The 15,920-nt window shown below is 45.7% G+C and overlaps 2 protein-coding genes across 7 annotated transcripts; one reads left to right on the plus strand and one right to left on the minus strand.

The window, feature by feature from the left end:
• Nucleotides 1-7,529, plus strand: HPDL (4-hydroxyphenylpyruvate dioxygenase like). The gene is made up of 2 exons (XM_073642644.1): nt 1-91; nt 6,146-7,529. The coding sequence occupies exon 2, from the start codon at nt 6,168-6,170 to the stop codon at nt 7,338-7,340; it is 1,173 nt and encodes a 390-aa protein (XP_073498745.1). The 5' UTR covers nt 1-91; nt 6,146-6,167; the 3' UTR covers nt 7,341-7,529.
• A 446-nt stretch (nt 7,530-7,975) lies between these two features.
• On the minus strand, nt 7,976-15,866 carry MUTYH (mutY DNA glycosylase). 6 transcript variants are annotated; one of them, XM_073643589.1, is made up of 16 exons: nt 15,662-15,779; nt 15,246-15,316; nt 15,051-15,169; nt 14,055-14,094; nt 13,618-13,691; nt 13,483-13,524; nt 13,040-13,111; nt 12,470-12,583; nt 12,283-12,380; nt 11,917-12,061; nt 11,516-11,606; nt 10,958-11,143; nt 10,743-10,888; nt 10,260-10,412; nt 9,267-9,317; nt 7,981-9,186 (listed from the first exon to the last, which is right to left on the minus strand). In XM_073643589.1, exons 1-16 carry the CDS (start codon nt 15,670-15,672, stop codon nt 9,073-9,075), a joined length of 1,527 nt encoding a protein of 508 aa, XP_073499690.1. In that variant the 5' UTR covers nt 15,673-15,779; the 3' UTR covers nt 7,981-9,072. The 6 variants fall into 6 exon arrangements, with proteins under 6 accessions (XP_073499689.1, XP_073499690.1, XP_073499691.1 ...); XM_073643590.1 differs by having other exon boundaries at nt 7,982-9,186; nt 15,767-15,866; XM_073643588.1 differs by lacking the exon at nt 15,662-15,779 and having other exon boundaries at nt 7,976-9,186; nt 10,958-11,140; nt 15,246-15,631.
• Between the last annotated feature and the right edge of the window lie 54 nt (nt 15,867-15,920).

The raw sequence follows: 15,920 nt of genomic DNA on the forward strand, positions 1-15,920 counted from the left end.
GGTACAGTCCACCTTCAAGGCATTACTGGGAGAACTCAAGGGTGACATGAGAGCGAATGAATGGAGAGGATCCATGTGCCCCAGCAGTAAGGTGAGCACAGAATGGGGGGCACGACTGCTCTACAAGGGGTGTACTTGTCACTTTTTCCACCACAATAGGTTAAAAGGATTTTATTTCTTACTGTAACGCATGTGTTTTTGGCTAAAAATCATTTTTGTAATTAGGTTTAATTTAAACAGTTTGCACCATTTGTCTTCTATTGCCGATTGCAGAATGGGTTAACTGAGAATCTTTCAGTGAGCTCCTCTTGATGGGAGCTTTGTAACTCTTTTATCTCTCTTTTTCCGAGCTGCTTTCTGATTTATGACCACAGATTACATCAACGTTAAATCTGCAAAGAAACAAAGAGGCTGTAAAAGCTAAATGATTCAAAATGTTTCAATTGAATCTGTCATCAGGATTTCACACCCCCAAACTATTTACATGTGTGCAGGGAGGCTACCAGGAATTTCAGGGCCCCATATTGGCAAAATTTTCAGGCCCCCTTGAGACTCCGTCCAGGCTCCACCCCAGCTCCACCCCCACCCCTCGAACCTTCCACAGTCCCACCGCCCACGCTTGGAAAAACTCCACTTCTGCACCACGTCCTCACCAATCACGCATTAACAGTTCCCATTGAACCATATCACATACATAACCAGCAGCTTTTGTTTTGCCCAAAAGATTTTTAAGCTGCCACCTCGACAAGGAGACTCTTCTGGCCGGGCCCTACTCTACTCTAACCTATTAAACATTTCTTATAATATCCAATACTCTTTTTAGGTATATTTTTCTTTATTTTTCTTTAAGGGAATGTGTCACATACATTTTTTAATTTGACCAATAATATCACATACAAGGGACAAATACTGTCACATCATGGCCAGACCACATATTACCACCACATAGTGACCGAATATTACCACATACAAGGGACAAATATCGTCACACCATCACTGGACCGAATATTACCACCACATAGTGACCGAATAATACTACATACAAGGAACAAATACCACCACACCAGGACTAGATCACATATTACCACCACATAGTGACCGAATACTACTACATACAAGGAACAAATACTGCCACTCCATGACTGGAGAACATATTACAACCACATAGTGACCGAATATTACAATACTGATCATTAATAAAAAAATACAATACTAATATTACCATAAGTGCCATTATGCACAGCAGCTCTATAGATAGTATACAGTGTATAGTGTCAGTGTACAGGTAATACAGTGATCACCAGTGACATTATAAACAGGAGCTCTGTGTATAGTGTCAGTGTACAGGTAATACAGGGATCACTAGTGACATTATACACAGGCGTTCTGTATATAGTGTCAATGTACAGGTAATACAGGGATCACCGTACCATTATACACAGGAGCACTGTAAATAGTATATAGTGTACAGGTAATACAGTGATCACCAGTGACATTATACACAGGAGCGCTGTATATAGTGTCAGTGTACAGGTAATACAGTGATCACTAGTGACATTATACACAGGCGTTCTGTATATAGTGTCAGTGTACAGGTAACACAGTGATCACCAGTGACATTATACACAGGAGCTCTGTATATAGTGTAGCATACAGGCAATACAGCAATCACCAGTGACATTATACACAGGAGCTCTGTATATAGTGTCATTGTACAGGCAATACAGGGATCACCGTGGCATTATACACAGGAGCACTGTATATAGTATATAGTGTACAGGTAATACAGTGATCACCAGTGACATTATACACAGGAGCTCTGTATATAGTGTACAGGTAATACAGGGATCACCAGTGACATTATGCACTGGAACTCTGTATATAGTGTAGCATACAGGCAATACAGCGATCACCAGTGACATTATACACAGGAGCTCTGTATATAGTGTATAGGTAATACAGTGATCACCAGTGACATACACAGGAGCTCTGTATATAGTGTATAGGTAATACAGCGATCACCAGTGACATTATACACAGGAGCTCTGTATATAGTGTATAGCGTACAGGTAATACAGTGATCATCGATGACATTATACACAGGAGCTCTGTATATAGTGTCAATGCACAGGTAATACAGGGATCACCGTGACATTAAACACAGGAGCACTGTATATAGTATATAGTGTACAGGTAATACAGTGATCACCAGTGACATTATACACAGGAGCTCTGTATATAGTGTCAGTGTACAGGTAATACAGGGATCTCCGTGACATTATACACAGGAGCGCTGTATATAGTATATAGTACAGGTAATACAGTGATCACCAGTGACATTATACACAGGAGCGCTGTACATAGTATATAGTGTACAGGTAATACAGTGATCACTAGTGATATTATACACAGGCGTTCTGTATATAGTGTCAGTGAACAGGTAATACTGTGATCACCAGTGACATTATACACAGGAGCTTTGTATATAGTGTATAGTGTACAGGTTATACAGGGATCACCAGTGACATTATACACAGGAGCTCTGTATATAGTGTACAGTTAATACAGGGATCACCAGTGACATTATACACAGGAACTCTGTACATAGTATACAGTGTATAGTGTCAGTGTACAGATAACACAGACACACCAGTGACGTCTCTATTTGGAGTCCTTCATCTTCGCTTTTCTCCTTCATCCTGCGCAGACCTCCATCACTTCTTCCAGCCAAGACTCGTCTCTGCATAAAATAACACAGTTATCTAGAGCACATTCCCCAACTTATACACTACACAGCTGAATACAGACGTGCACCCACCATTAATATATAATTATTTATTATGCAACCCACCATTCCAAATATAAGTTGTAATCCACCAGTGTGCCCCTACTAACTGTAAATATCCACTTTCCCCACCCAATAAATATACAAATTAATTAGAACCTGTACTCTTTCCCCCAATTTATTACCAGTCACACTCCGTCATCCTCAACACCCCCTCTTCATTAGATTTACATGCCCCCTCCACCTCAATTCATTTTGTCATGTCCTCTCTCTTTCCGACACCCACTTCATTATCATTTACTCTCCCCCCACCCCCAATTCATCATCATTTGTTGTCCCCCACCCTCAATTCATTATCATGTGCTCTCCCCACCCCCACCCTCAATTCATCATTATTTGCTCTCCCCCATCCTCAATTCATTATTTGCTCTCCCCACCCCCAATCGTTATTTGCTCCCCCCCCCGCTCCACTCCTAATTCATCATTAGCTCTCCTCACTCCCAGTTCATCATATGCTCTCCCAGTTCATGTACTCTCCCCACCCTCCACTCAGAGTTCATCATATGCTCTCCCCACCCACCTACTCCGAGTTCATTATAATTAATTAATTATATTTAAAAAAAAAAAAAAAGGTTTTCATACTTACCTCTCATAGGATCCTCTGCAGGAGCAGCTCCACTTCTAGACTGACATCCTGGTGCTCGATGCCGGCGAGTACGCGATGATGTCTAATGATACATTCCCTTTAAACGGAGTGTGTCAGTCCAAACTGACAATATAAAATAAGCACACAGCCTTGTAGAGGTTATAGGCCCTATAAAAAAAAGAAATCACACCATTAGTGATCTATTCACTGCCTCCTTTCTGCAGAAACTGAAGTTTAATCATGAATAATCATTAATGTCATCATTTGATATGCTAATTAGGGTGTTCAGTGCCCTCTTCACTTGGCCAGGAGGATCAGGACATCAATCTGCTCACTGATGGGTGCATCCTGGGTGTGGCTGAGAGGCTCAGGGTATCAATCTGCTCACTGATCACTGCATCCTGCCTATGGCCAAGAGGCTCAGGCCATCAATCCTCTCATTGATCGGTGCATCCTGGGTGTGGCCAAGAGCCTCAGTGCATCAATTCGCTCACTGATCAGAGCATCCTGGGTGTGGCCGAGAGGCTCAGTGCACTGTTCCGCCCACTGGTTTTGCATGTCCCCGCCTCCCTCACTAGTGATTGACAGCACTGATTTGCCCAGAGTGAGGGCTGTTTGCAGAGAAAGCTTAGGCAAGCCAGTGCTGTCAATCACCAGTGAGGGAGGCAGGGATATGCAAAACCAGTGGGCGGAACAGTGCACCGAGCCTCTTAGCCACACCCAGGATGCACCGTTCAGTGATCGGATTAATATCCTGAGCTTCTTGGCCACACCCAGGATGCACCGTTCAGTGATCGGATTAATATCCTGAGCTTCTTGGACACACCCAGGATGCACCGTTCAGTGAGCGGATTATTACCCTGAGCCTCTCGGCCACACCCAGGATACACCGATCAGTGAGCGGATTATTACCCTGAGCCTCTCGGCCACACCCAGGATACACCGATCAGTGAGCGGATTATTACCCTGAGCCTCTCAGCCATGCACAGGATGCACCGATCAGTGAGCGGATTATTACCCCGAGCCTCTCGGCCACACCCAGGATGCACTGATCAGTGAGCGGATTATTATCCTGAGCCTCTTGGCCACGCCCAGGATGCACCGATCAGTGAGCGGATTATTATCCTGAGCCTCTCGGCCACACCCAGGATGCACTGATCAGTGAGCGGATTATTATCCTGAGCCTCTCGGCCACACCCAGGATGCACCGATCAGTGAGCGGATTATTACCCTGAGCCTCTCGGCCACACCCAGGATGCACTGATCAGTGAGCGGATTATTACCCCGAGCCTCTCGGCCACACCCAGGATGCACTGATCAGTGAGCGGATTATTATCCTGAGCCTCTTGGCCACGCCCAGGATGCACCGATCAGTGAGCGGATTATTATCCTGAGCCTCTCGGCCACACCCAGGATGCACTGATCAGTGAGCGGATTATTATCCTGAGCCTCTCGGCCACACCCAGGATGCACCGATCAGTGAGCGGATTATTACCCTGAGCCTCTCGGCCACACCCAGGATGCACTGATCAGTGAGCGGATTATTACCCTGAGCCTCTCAGCCATGCACAGGATGCACCGATCAGTGAGCGGATTATTACCCCGAGCCTCTCGGCCACACCCAGGATGCACTGATCAGTGAGCGGATTATTATCCTGAGCCTCTTGGCCACGCCCAGGATGCACCGATCAGTGAGCGGATTATTATCCTGAGCCTCTCGGCCACACCCAGGATGCACTGATCAGTGAGCGGATTATTATCCTGAGCCTCTCGGCCACACCCAGGATGCACCGATCAGTGAGCGGATTATTACCCTCAGCCTCTCGGCCACACCCAGGATGCACTGATCAGTGAGCGGATTATTACCCCGAGCCTCTCGGCCACACCCAGGATGCACTGATCAGTGAGCGGATTATTATCCTGAGCCTCTTGGCCACGCCCAGGATGCACCGATCAGTGAGCGGATTATTATCCTGAGCCTCTCGGCCACACCCAGGATGCACTGATCAGTGAGCGGATTATTATCCTGAGCCTCTCGGCCACACCCAGGATGCACCGATCAGTGAGCGGATTATTACCCTGAGCCTCTCGGCCACACCCAGGATGCACTGATCAGTGAGCGGATTATTATCCTGAGCCTCTTGGCCACACCCAGGATGCACCGATCAGTGAGCGGATTATTACCCTGAGCCTCTCGGCCACACCCAGGATGCACTGATCAGTGAGCGGATTATTATCCTGAGCCTCTTGGCCACGCCCAGGATGCACCGATCAGTGAGCGGATTATTACCCTGAGCCTCTTGGCCACGCCCAGGATGCACCGATCAGTGAGCGGATTATTATCCTGAGCCTCTTGGCCACGCCCAGGATGCACCGATCAGTGAGCGGATTATTATCCTGAGCCTCTCGGCCACACCCAGGATACACCGATCAGTGAGCGGATTATTACCCTGAGCGTCTCGGCCACACCCAGGATGCACCAGTCATTCTAATTAGCATATTTGATTAGACTTCATTTTGTGCAGCTTGGAGGCAGCGATTAGAACACAGACGTGCGATTTCTGTAGCGGATTTGTCCCCTCCCAGGCCATGTGCTTAGTTTATAGACCAACAGTCGCCCTTTAAGATCTTTCTTGCAATGCCTGCCATCTATTAGGACGTGTGTATAATTCTCATCCAGACGTGAAGTTTCATCTCATTCCGTTGTGTTTCAGCCGATAGCCTCCTCCCTGCACCATGAGCTCCCCGCTGACCCGTCTCAGTCACATCACTCTCCAAGTCTCCAACCCCCAGCGGATCATCACCGACCTGGTGACCAAGTACAGATTTAGACCCTTCGCCGCTCGCGGTCTGGACGGAGTCGCTCCTTGTCAAGTAGCTTTAAGAAATGGAAAAGTCGTATTCATCGTCAACGAGACGTCCGAGAGCTCTGCCCTTCTCTACGATTCTCCGGTGCCCTCGCCATCTCCAGACACGGCCTGCAATGTCAGCTACGAGGTGGAAGATGTGCCAGGGTTGTGCCAACGACTGGTCAGCAAAGGCTGCAGCTTGTTGGTGCCCCCCACCCAGCTTCACAGCGACGCCGGCCCCGTGTCCTACTGTGTGGTCAAGTCCATCCTCGGGGACATCAGACACACTCTTATTGACCGCACCCGGTGTTCGGCCACTTTCCTTCCAGGCTTTCAACCTCTCGAGAAAGAATATGCCGCCGATGGTTCTCCGGCAAATGTCTCACGAATAGATCATGTGACTTATGCCTGTCCACGGGGGGCCACGCCACAAGTGATCGAGTGGTACAGAGAGTGTCTTGGATTCCAACACTTTCCTCTCAGAGAAGGAGAAATCCCGAGCCAGGGGTTTGAGATCAGTGGTCCCCAAATCGGGCTCCGTCTGACCTCTATCGAATGCTCGGGGCGGGCGAAAGTGGGTAAGATTGTGATGGCGGAATCTTTACCCCAACAAGGGATCAATCAAATCGACCAGTTTCTCCGACACCATAACGAAGGTGGGATCCAGCATGTCGGCCTCCTGACACCGGACATCTTCCAAGCTGCGGCAGCACTGACTGATAGTGGGGTCCTCTTTGCCGGGCAGCCGCCGGCTTATTATAATGACCCCCAGAAGAAAGCAGAGATCTTCCGAGCAGGGTTCACCCCCCAACGACTCTCACAGTTTGGGATTTTGCTGGATTCTTCCACTGAATTCCAAGATAAAGATCATATCCAGAAAATCCTTTTACAGGTTTTTGCTGAACCCTTGTTTGCCAAGGACTCGTTCTACCTGGAGCTGATAGAGCGCAGGGGGGCGCGGGGGTTCGGGGAGGGAAATATTCGTGCATTGTGGCGCTCTATGCAAGATATGATGCATGACTTGGGCCAAAAAGCGCAGGAAGGGGCAATGACCCAGTGATACCTGGCACGTGCCCCATATTATATCGCAGGATGTAGGACGGCACTGAGGCCAGAGGGAGACGAAACAAGAGATTGATGGACCGGCGCTGGACTCACTAATCAGAGCCATGTCTTAATGGAGCAGAGAGAAAAAGCAGCCAACACTGAAGAACTACAAGTCACAGATTAACTTATTTGTGTAATGTTCCAGCTCTGTGATTATCACCAATAAAATGGTGTCTAATAAATATTATTCTATAAATGTTGTAGGTTTATCTTTTCTTGAAGGGAATGAGGCTTCACAAAATGTCCATATGCACAAAGCAGGATTTATGTTAAAGGTCTTAAAAAGAATGTACATCGACACCTATATTCAGTATATTCACAATAGATGATGTCACAGCTCACCTCCTCCTCCTGTACAATGACTGATAACACAGGATCCACCATTCACAATACGTGATATCACAGCTCACCTCCTCCTCCTTTACAATGACTGATGATATCTACTATATATACATTATCTATTGGGAAAAGAAGGATCCTGTGTTATGTACTATATAGAGGTGTTATCAGTCATTGTACAGGAGGAGGGGGTGAGCTGTGACATCACCTATTGTGAATGGTGGATCCTGTGTTATCACCCCCCTCCTGTACAATCACTGATATTACAGGCCCCACCATTCACAATAGGTGATGTCACAGCTCACCTCAGCCTCCTCCTGTACAATGACTGATAACGCCTATATATACAGTATTTTTTTTTTTTAAAACATAGTTATATAAAAATTAAACATGATCAAAATTGGGGAAAAAAATTATAATGAAATCCTGACTATAACCTAAATTGACTATCATCAGGCAGAAAAATCAGACCATGCAATATTACTAAAAGTTTTATTCCTTAGAAAATGTATAAAAAAGTATTCTGTACACTGGGTCCAGATTACTGATTTAGCTTATGTAAAATGGGTTAGAATACAAGTCTGTGATTTAATATAAAATATAAGCTGTATAACATATAAAACCGATACAAGGCATCATTAGGCCTCTGCAGGGGTTGAAGGTGCAGCCGTCGCCTGCTCCGATGTGCAATATAACGTACGTAGACGTCAGCGCAGAACTATTGGAGGATTCATTGTTGTTTCATGTTTTTATCGTAGGACCAGGGGGGCTCATGCAGCTCACAGCACAAATCTTTGTGCCCCCCTAGACGTGTAGCCTCTATAAAACAGGAGTGTCATTGATCCTGCAGAAGGAGGACACACGGACAATTGCCATGGTCCAGCCTTCTATAAAAATGCTTCATCCTTGATCTGCAATTTCACAATAAACCAGATTTCAATTCTTCATAGTTTACAAGATCTCTTGCTGTCAGTAAATGGAAACATTCTTAGGCTAAACATCCGGTCCTGTTGTATTCCTCCTTACTGCTAAGATTTTCTACAATTGTATCCAGTGTGAACAATCATCAGTGATGGCAATAACCCACATGTCGGGGCAATAACTTTTTCTCCCAATGATACAGTGTGACAAACAAGGAGGAGACAGTGACAGGTTCTCCCATGTGAGCAGGACAAGGAAAGGACTGATGTGACTCTTCATTTAAACAATAAAGTCAATTCACTGACAGCAAGCAACGCATGGATATTAGACTAAGGTTGGTTGAACTCGCTAATATTGTCAGGATCGTCTGACAGTACATGTGAGCCACAGTCTGTTAGAAAGTTGCAGACTTGAAACATCCAGGATCATTTCTTGACAGCAGCTTTGAAGAAGCTCTGTATAGACCTCTGCTTGCTGTCCATCTTGGCTTTCCCAGCGGGTAGTTGGATGTCACTTATGTCCTTCTTCCTTTTTCTAGACTGAAAGATGAAGAATAAAAGTCTGTTAATAAAAAAAAAATAAAAAAAGATGCAGTAACACGAGGTGTGCGTCCACTCACCGGCTCCGCTCCACCGCTCAGTAACTTGTGACTCTCGCAGAACTTCAGAATCTGGAAAGGCAGAAGTGACAATGTGACACTAAGCCTGCAGGCCGTCAGAGCTCTAATTATGGTGCAGCTAACACAATCTATTGCTCCCTGTTATCAGTTATTTCAGAAGCTGAATTGAAAAAAAAAGAAAAATAGAATATAATAGAGCAGCCATAGCAGAATTCTGGCTGTGGTTTGTCTTGATAAAAAAGTTTGTAACTTCGAAACGCGTTGACTAATACTTATTGATTATTAACCAACTCATTCCAGTTCTGAAGAATTCTGGCCCCGACTCATTAGGACTGACATTTTGAACATCAGTCTTAATAAAAGGCAGTGCTGGAGAAGGATGCATCAAATCCATTAAGAAGCACTTGCCTCTTCTATAAATTTGGCGAATCTTTAAAATGTTGTGCAACATTGCCAGAGATGCACACGTCACGGGAGCGCTTAGCCAGGTCATGCCATCACTGGGGTCTGACATCTGCCAAACTTGATAATGAATGGGCTGCAGTACAGATTCATTGATAGGTCCCCTTCTCAGTTTCGGCACAGCGCTCCGGGAGAAGTTGTATAGCACAGAAGTAGCGCTGCGGCCCCTTCAATCTGAGGATCAGTGGGGTCCCAGAGCATTTATTATGTGATGGCATGTCCTAGTAATAATGATGGAGCTATCCTTTAACTACACTACAGTTTTTTAGCAATTTCTATTACTGTTTTTGCAGTTTTAATTATTTTTTATTCTCCATTTATATATATGGCTACTTTGAAAGTCCTGGGGTTTTAGTTCCACCTCTATCAGCGCTGCAATATCCAGGCTCGGCTCAGTGAAGGGGCTATTTGATCCCCAGATCTATTCTCAGATCACAGGAAACCCAATACAAGTCTGAACTAGATGTGAGTGTTGAAGACCACCACATGTACCAATTGGATTACTAGAAGGCAGAAATTTCCAGAATATACCTTTTTCATGGCGGTAGGGACGGCGGACTCCATAAATTGTGTCCTGGTGACCCAGCGCATTGCTGAACCCTCCGCATCCTGAACCTTCGCAGAAACACTGTGTAAGAAGTAGACCAGGTACGTCTGGTTGATATGGGAGAAGATGTGGATGACCTGCCAGGGAGAAGAACTGACTATTACAGTCCTCTCCTGATCATGTGATACTGGACCTGTATATGTCACCCTACAAATGGGGCTGCTTTTTAGGCCATGTTCACACGTTCAGTATTTTACATCAATATTTGTAAGCCAAAATCAAGAGCGGAAAGTATAATAGAAACACGTCACCATTTTTCACCAGATTCTGGCGTTGGCTTACAAATACTGAACGTGTGAACGGGGCCTTATAGGAAAACTTTGGTAAAAATTTATTTAAAAAGTTTTACCATAATAATTTTTCTGCATTGTTTCCAAGCAGCACCCCATGGTTAATGTCCTTCTTACCTCCCCGACAAGCTGCAGATCCTTTACAGAAACCTCACAGCTGCTCAGCTCCTGGAGACGGCCGCACAGAATATCCTCCCGTTCCTTCTCAGTGAGCGTCTTCTCTGACAGCATGCTAGGAAACTCCCACATCCCAGCCAGGAGCCCTGCACAGGATACGGCGGTCAGTGCGAGTGCTGAGACATTGTACAAAGCAGAGAATCACAATCCATCACCTTTCTGGGGTCTCTGAACCAGTAAATATTCCGCGTCCCCCAGTTCTCCGGGTCGCTCCCACACACACGTCACAGTTTGCTCTTCTCTTGATGGCTTCTTTGTAGATTTGCGGGGGTAGTTGGCCACTCCGAGGCTGCGGTCCCACTGATCACTGGGCTGTATACAGAGTGGACAGGAGGTGACTGCTGCAGAGGAACAGATCTGTTACAATGGGTCAGTCACAGATCACTAGTTATTATTGGTGTATAAGTCAGTGGCGCCATCTTGTGGCTCTGCAGCGATTGCAATACTACAACTCCCAGTTTCTTGGTTTTGCAGTAGCTGAAGAGCCACAGGTTGGAAACCACTGGTATAAAAGGTACAAGCGATTCCTGGTGTCACCCAACAACTAAACCACAGGCCTGTACCCAGCCTCATGGATTTACGCACTCCTATGGGGGCACATTTTTGCAAACTGCATAAAGGAAAAAATTCCCATTTTGCTCCATCAGATGCCGTATTCAGGACCGCTACATAAGGCAAAGTATTAAAAGAACCTGTAATTTCTCCACACTCACCACACTCCTCAATGTCGGAGATGAGGCCGGTGTGAGTGTTAGCTCTTCTGTTCACGAGATTATTGCGGGAGGATGCAGAATCCAGCTCCACCTACAAGACATAATGCAGGATACCAATGGCATTGTCTGGTATAAAAGTCCTAATTACACAAAATGTTCAGGACATTGTGGCTGCAGGAGTCTCGTCCCTCTCGGAGACGCGGCACTGCAGGAAAACTGAACACTTTTCACCAAGGTCTTTCTAGATTACCGCAGATCATTTGGGATCCCATTAGCACACACTATGATTTGCTTATTGCAAGAGACCATTCTAACATAAAAGGGAACAGCCTTCAATGGTGTTCTTGAACTCGGGATGTACATGTGATGCAGGGACAATGACTGAAGACGATCCATCTCACCTTCCTGTACGCCCTGCAATGGCTCTGTACTGGACATTCACTGCACAATGCTTTTTTTGGTGTGCAGACCATTGCTCCCAGCTCCATCATCGCCTGGTTAAAATCTCCCGGCCGATCGGTATCAACAAGATTATTCGCCAAATTCCTTAGGAGTATAAAACATTAATAAGTGTTATTCTCCCTCTACATTATTGGCCCCATTCAAAGAAAAGTTCTCCAACTTTCTAAAAGACTTTGGATTCGAGCTTCTGAATGTGAGCAAAGGCTTAATTCTGTCTACTGACAGCAATCGGAGGTCTTGAAAATAATGATGAAGTTGGACTATTAGAAAGTGGCAGAAGTTTTGTTTAATGCTGCAGAACTCACCAAAGAGAATCGGTGACGGCTGGGGAGGTAAAATCGGCTCCAATGCAGCGGAGGCGGCAGAGAACTCGGATGACGTTTCCATCTACGACGCCAGTAACCTGGGGAAAGGAAAAATAGAAAGACTAGGCCGGTTGTTCTGGGGAGGCCATGAGCCGGAGTCCCCTGTGCTGTGGCGGCTGGGGCTTACCTGCCCATAGGAGATAGAAGCCACTGCCCCGGCGGTGTACCTGCCCACCCCTGGCAGCAGCTTCTGTAAGTCTTCCGCAGTCCGAGGCATCCGACCCCCAAACTCCCGCACAACCTGGAGGTAGAAGAAGCCAAGGCGTGATCGAATATGGACCAAACCATTCAACTCACTTATTTTTTTTAAAATAAGTTTAGAAGGGGTATTCCCATCTCCAAGATCCTATCCCAATATGTAGTATGTGTAATAATAATAATAGTATTAGCAAATACAGAAATGTAGTATAGTTCTTCTGATTAGCTATGTCACTTATCTTATGTGCAGGACATTGCAGTAGCTTAGGTATCCATGGTTACGACCATACACATAGTGACAGTTAGTTGCTAGTGGTCATAACCGTGGATACCTTAGCTACTGCACTGCCCTGCACATAAGGTAAGAGACATAGCTAATCAGAAGAACTATACTACATTTCTGAGGAGGTGCTTGGTAAGACTATTATTACTACACCTACTACATATTAGGATATGATCTTGGAGATGGGAATAAGTAGTATGGACGCCTTCCACAAACCTTCTGAGCTCCTTCATGCAGCCGCCGTCCTCGGGAGTAATACCCCAGACCCGACCACTTTTGATTCACCTCCTGGTGGGGAGTAAGTAACTAGTTAGAGCATTTCCTATTCCCATAAAATCTTTAGTAAGTAGAAGTCGTCCTCTTCTGTCATGTGTCCTCATCTTGCTTTCCTGGAGTCCTGAATGGCAGATCTGAACTTCTGCATACATTCTAGTTCTGCCCTTCAGAAGCCTGGGAAAGCTGGGTGACAACCTGTGCGGAATAAGGAATGGCCGTATAGAATTACAGATGGGAAAGGAAAATGATAAAAAGTACAAAGATAAAAGGTAAACCTTCTGTAGATTGCATTGGGCTGTGAAATCATTGGACGTAGGATCCTGCAGAGCATCGCACCTGGTGTACTGATACAATGTAACACACAGACGGCCCCGGTCACCTACCTCCAGTGATGCCATCGCCAGATCCTGAACCGTCGGCCACGTCTGCAGGACAAACACCCAGAAGTGTTAGTGGAAGAGATACTTTAAGGGACAAAAAAATGTTTCCGTAATCCCCTCCCCCCAGTTCTCCGTCACCTTCATCCACCTGGTGTAGTAGTCGATGACTGTGGACACCTGCGTCTGCTGCAGCATCACCTCCGACACCCAAACTGAGAAGAGGGGGGACATGGGGTCATCACAAGAGGACAAGAAAACCGGACAACCGGCCGTGGTATAAGGGGCCGGGATCAGCCTGGAGATTATACAGTGCCGGAGCGTTATAAGATGAGCAGCTGCTATCAGAGACATATGATGGAAATATCCATGGACCTTCCCAAAACACAATGGCTGATAACAGAGAGCAATTGATTATATCCACTTGTCCTAAAGTTAATTTTTCCCCAGAGAATAATTGCTGATAAAAGAGGCAAAAACATACATTTACCTGTCCTACAGTCAGCCTCTGCCTGTACTTACCTGCCTTACAGGCTAAAAAAGCTGATAACAGAAAACAACAGATCTCAGGGAATCACCTGAATATGCTCTGCGGTTCAAGTCTGTTTCTGCACTGGCCTAAACCACAAAAGACATCTATTAGTGTCATCCAGACATCTCTACACAGAAAATCACAAGCAGCAGAATAGCGAGTACAGCTCTGGAGTATAATACAGGATGTAACTGAGGATCAGTACAGGATAAGTAGTGTAATGTATGTACACAGTGACTGCACCAGCAGAATAGTGAGTGCAGCTCTGGAGTATAATACAGGATGTAACTCAGGATCAGTACAGGATCAGTAATGTAATGTATGTACATAGTGACTGCACCAGCAGAATAGTGAGTGCAGCTCTGTAGTATAATACAGGATGTAACTCAGGATCAGTACAGGATCAGTAATGTAATGTATGTACACAGTGACTGTACCAGCAGAATAGGGAGTGCAGCTCTGGAATATAATACAGGATGTAACTCAGGATCAGTAATGTAATGTATGTGCACAGTGACTGTACCAGCAGAATAGGGAGTGCAGCTCTGGAGTATAATACAGGATGTAACTCAGGATCAGTACATGATCAGTAATGTAATGCATGTACACAGTGACTGCACCAGAAGAATAGTGAGTGCAGCTCTGGAGTATAATACAAGATGTAACTCAGGATCAGTACAGGATAAGTAATGTAATGTATGTATATAGTGACTGCACCAGCAGAATAGTGAGTGCAGCTCTGCAGTATAATACAGGATGTAACTCAGGATCAGTACAGGATCAGTAATGTAATGTATGTACACAGTGACTGCAGCAGCAGAATAGTGAGTGCAGCTCTGGAGTATAATACAGGATGTAACTCAGGATCAGTAATGTAATGTATGTACACAGTGACTGCACCAGCAGAATAGTGAGTGCAGCTCTGAAGTATAATACAGGATGTAACTGAGGATCAGTAATGTAATGTATGTACACAGTGACTGCACCATAAGAATAGTCAGCGCAGCTCTGGTTGGGATACTAAAGCACTTCAGTCTCGTACCAGTCTCCGCCATGGCAGGTCTCGCTTGCATCGGTCGTACCAGGTGAGGAGTTCCTTCCTCAGGGTGGCCGTCTCCTCTGAGGTAAATATATGGTATGGAGAATGATGGCGTTTGGGCTCTGCAGACAGAACACACAGTGTGAATCCCTGTCCGCTGACATAGTGGTCCCCTCTCTCACTCCTCCGCCATCTCACCTCTGGTCTTCTGTTTGCTTGGGGAGGTCGGCTTCGTCTTTGCGGGACGTTTTGTGGCTGATCGGCCCATTCTGTGAGGATGGGAATAATTGGTCATACTGGTAATTATTCTAGAAGGCGCACTACAACTCCCAGCATGTCACACTGACTCTACATTGCTGCTGTCACTGTAAAATTACTATTTACAGTGAAACTCCATTGATGCAGCAGGCGCTAGATTAGCAATTATTCCTGATGCTCACAGGAATTCCAACATGGACGCCTGCGACTGTTTAAGTGGACAGAAGGGAAAAAAGCTGCTCAGCGCCATCTCTAATATAGAGCTATCAATTCAATCAACTTTATCCCTAATAAACACAGAACAGCAAAGCACGTGGCAGGATGCGTGCAACTACTGCTGACCACGTGACTCCTACCTGCACAGCATTACTATTACTATCGCTTTTTTTTAAAAATATATATTCTACGTCATCACAAGGCGCCAAAAAACAGAACGGTCAATGTAATAACGGTCTACTCACTGCTCTGTGATCTCCGCGCTGCCCGAAACACAAGGACACACCCTCTCTGTCTTTCCTATATCTTGATTGGCCCTGGCAGGTCAGAGGGCAGAGCTAAAGTATGACTGATGTGTTCATCGTCCAATAACGAGGCGCAGTAGTTTTATCAGCAAGA

This window comes from Phyllobates terribilis, unplaced genomic scaffold, assembly GCF_046119375.1.
Source record: "Phyllobates terribilis strain yellow unplaced genomic scaffold, ASM4611937v1 Scaffold_8__6_contigs__length_399053987, whole genome shotgun sequence".
In the NCBI taxonomy this organism is placed as follows: domain Eukaryota; kingdom Metazoa; phylum Chordata; class Amphibia; order Anura; family Dendrobatidae; genus Phyllobates; species Phyllobates terribilis.

Excerpts from the sequence above, each read along its gene's own strand:
- MUTYH (XM_073643587.1), bottom strand. The coding sequence starts at position 15,342 with ATGACCAATTATTCCCATCCTCACAGAATGGGCCGATCAGCCACAAAA. Across the intron at positions 15,170-15,245 it reads AAGCAAACAGAAGACCAGAG|AGCCCAAACGCCATCATTCT; the intron begins GTGAGATGGCGG and ends TTCTGTCTGCAG. Across the intron at positions 13,692-14,054 it reads GAACCGCAGAGCATATTCAG|TTTGGGTGTCGGAGGTGATG; the intron begins GTGATTCCCTGA and ends CCCTCTTCTCAG.
- HPDL (XM_073642644.1), top strand. The coding sequence starts at position 6,168 with ATGAGCTCCCCGCTGACCCGTCTCAGTCACATCACTCTCCAAGTCTCC.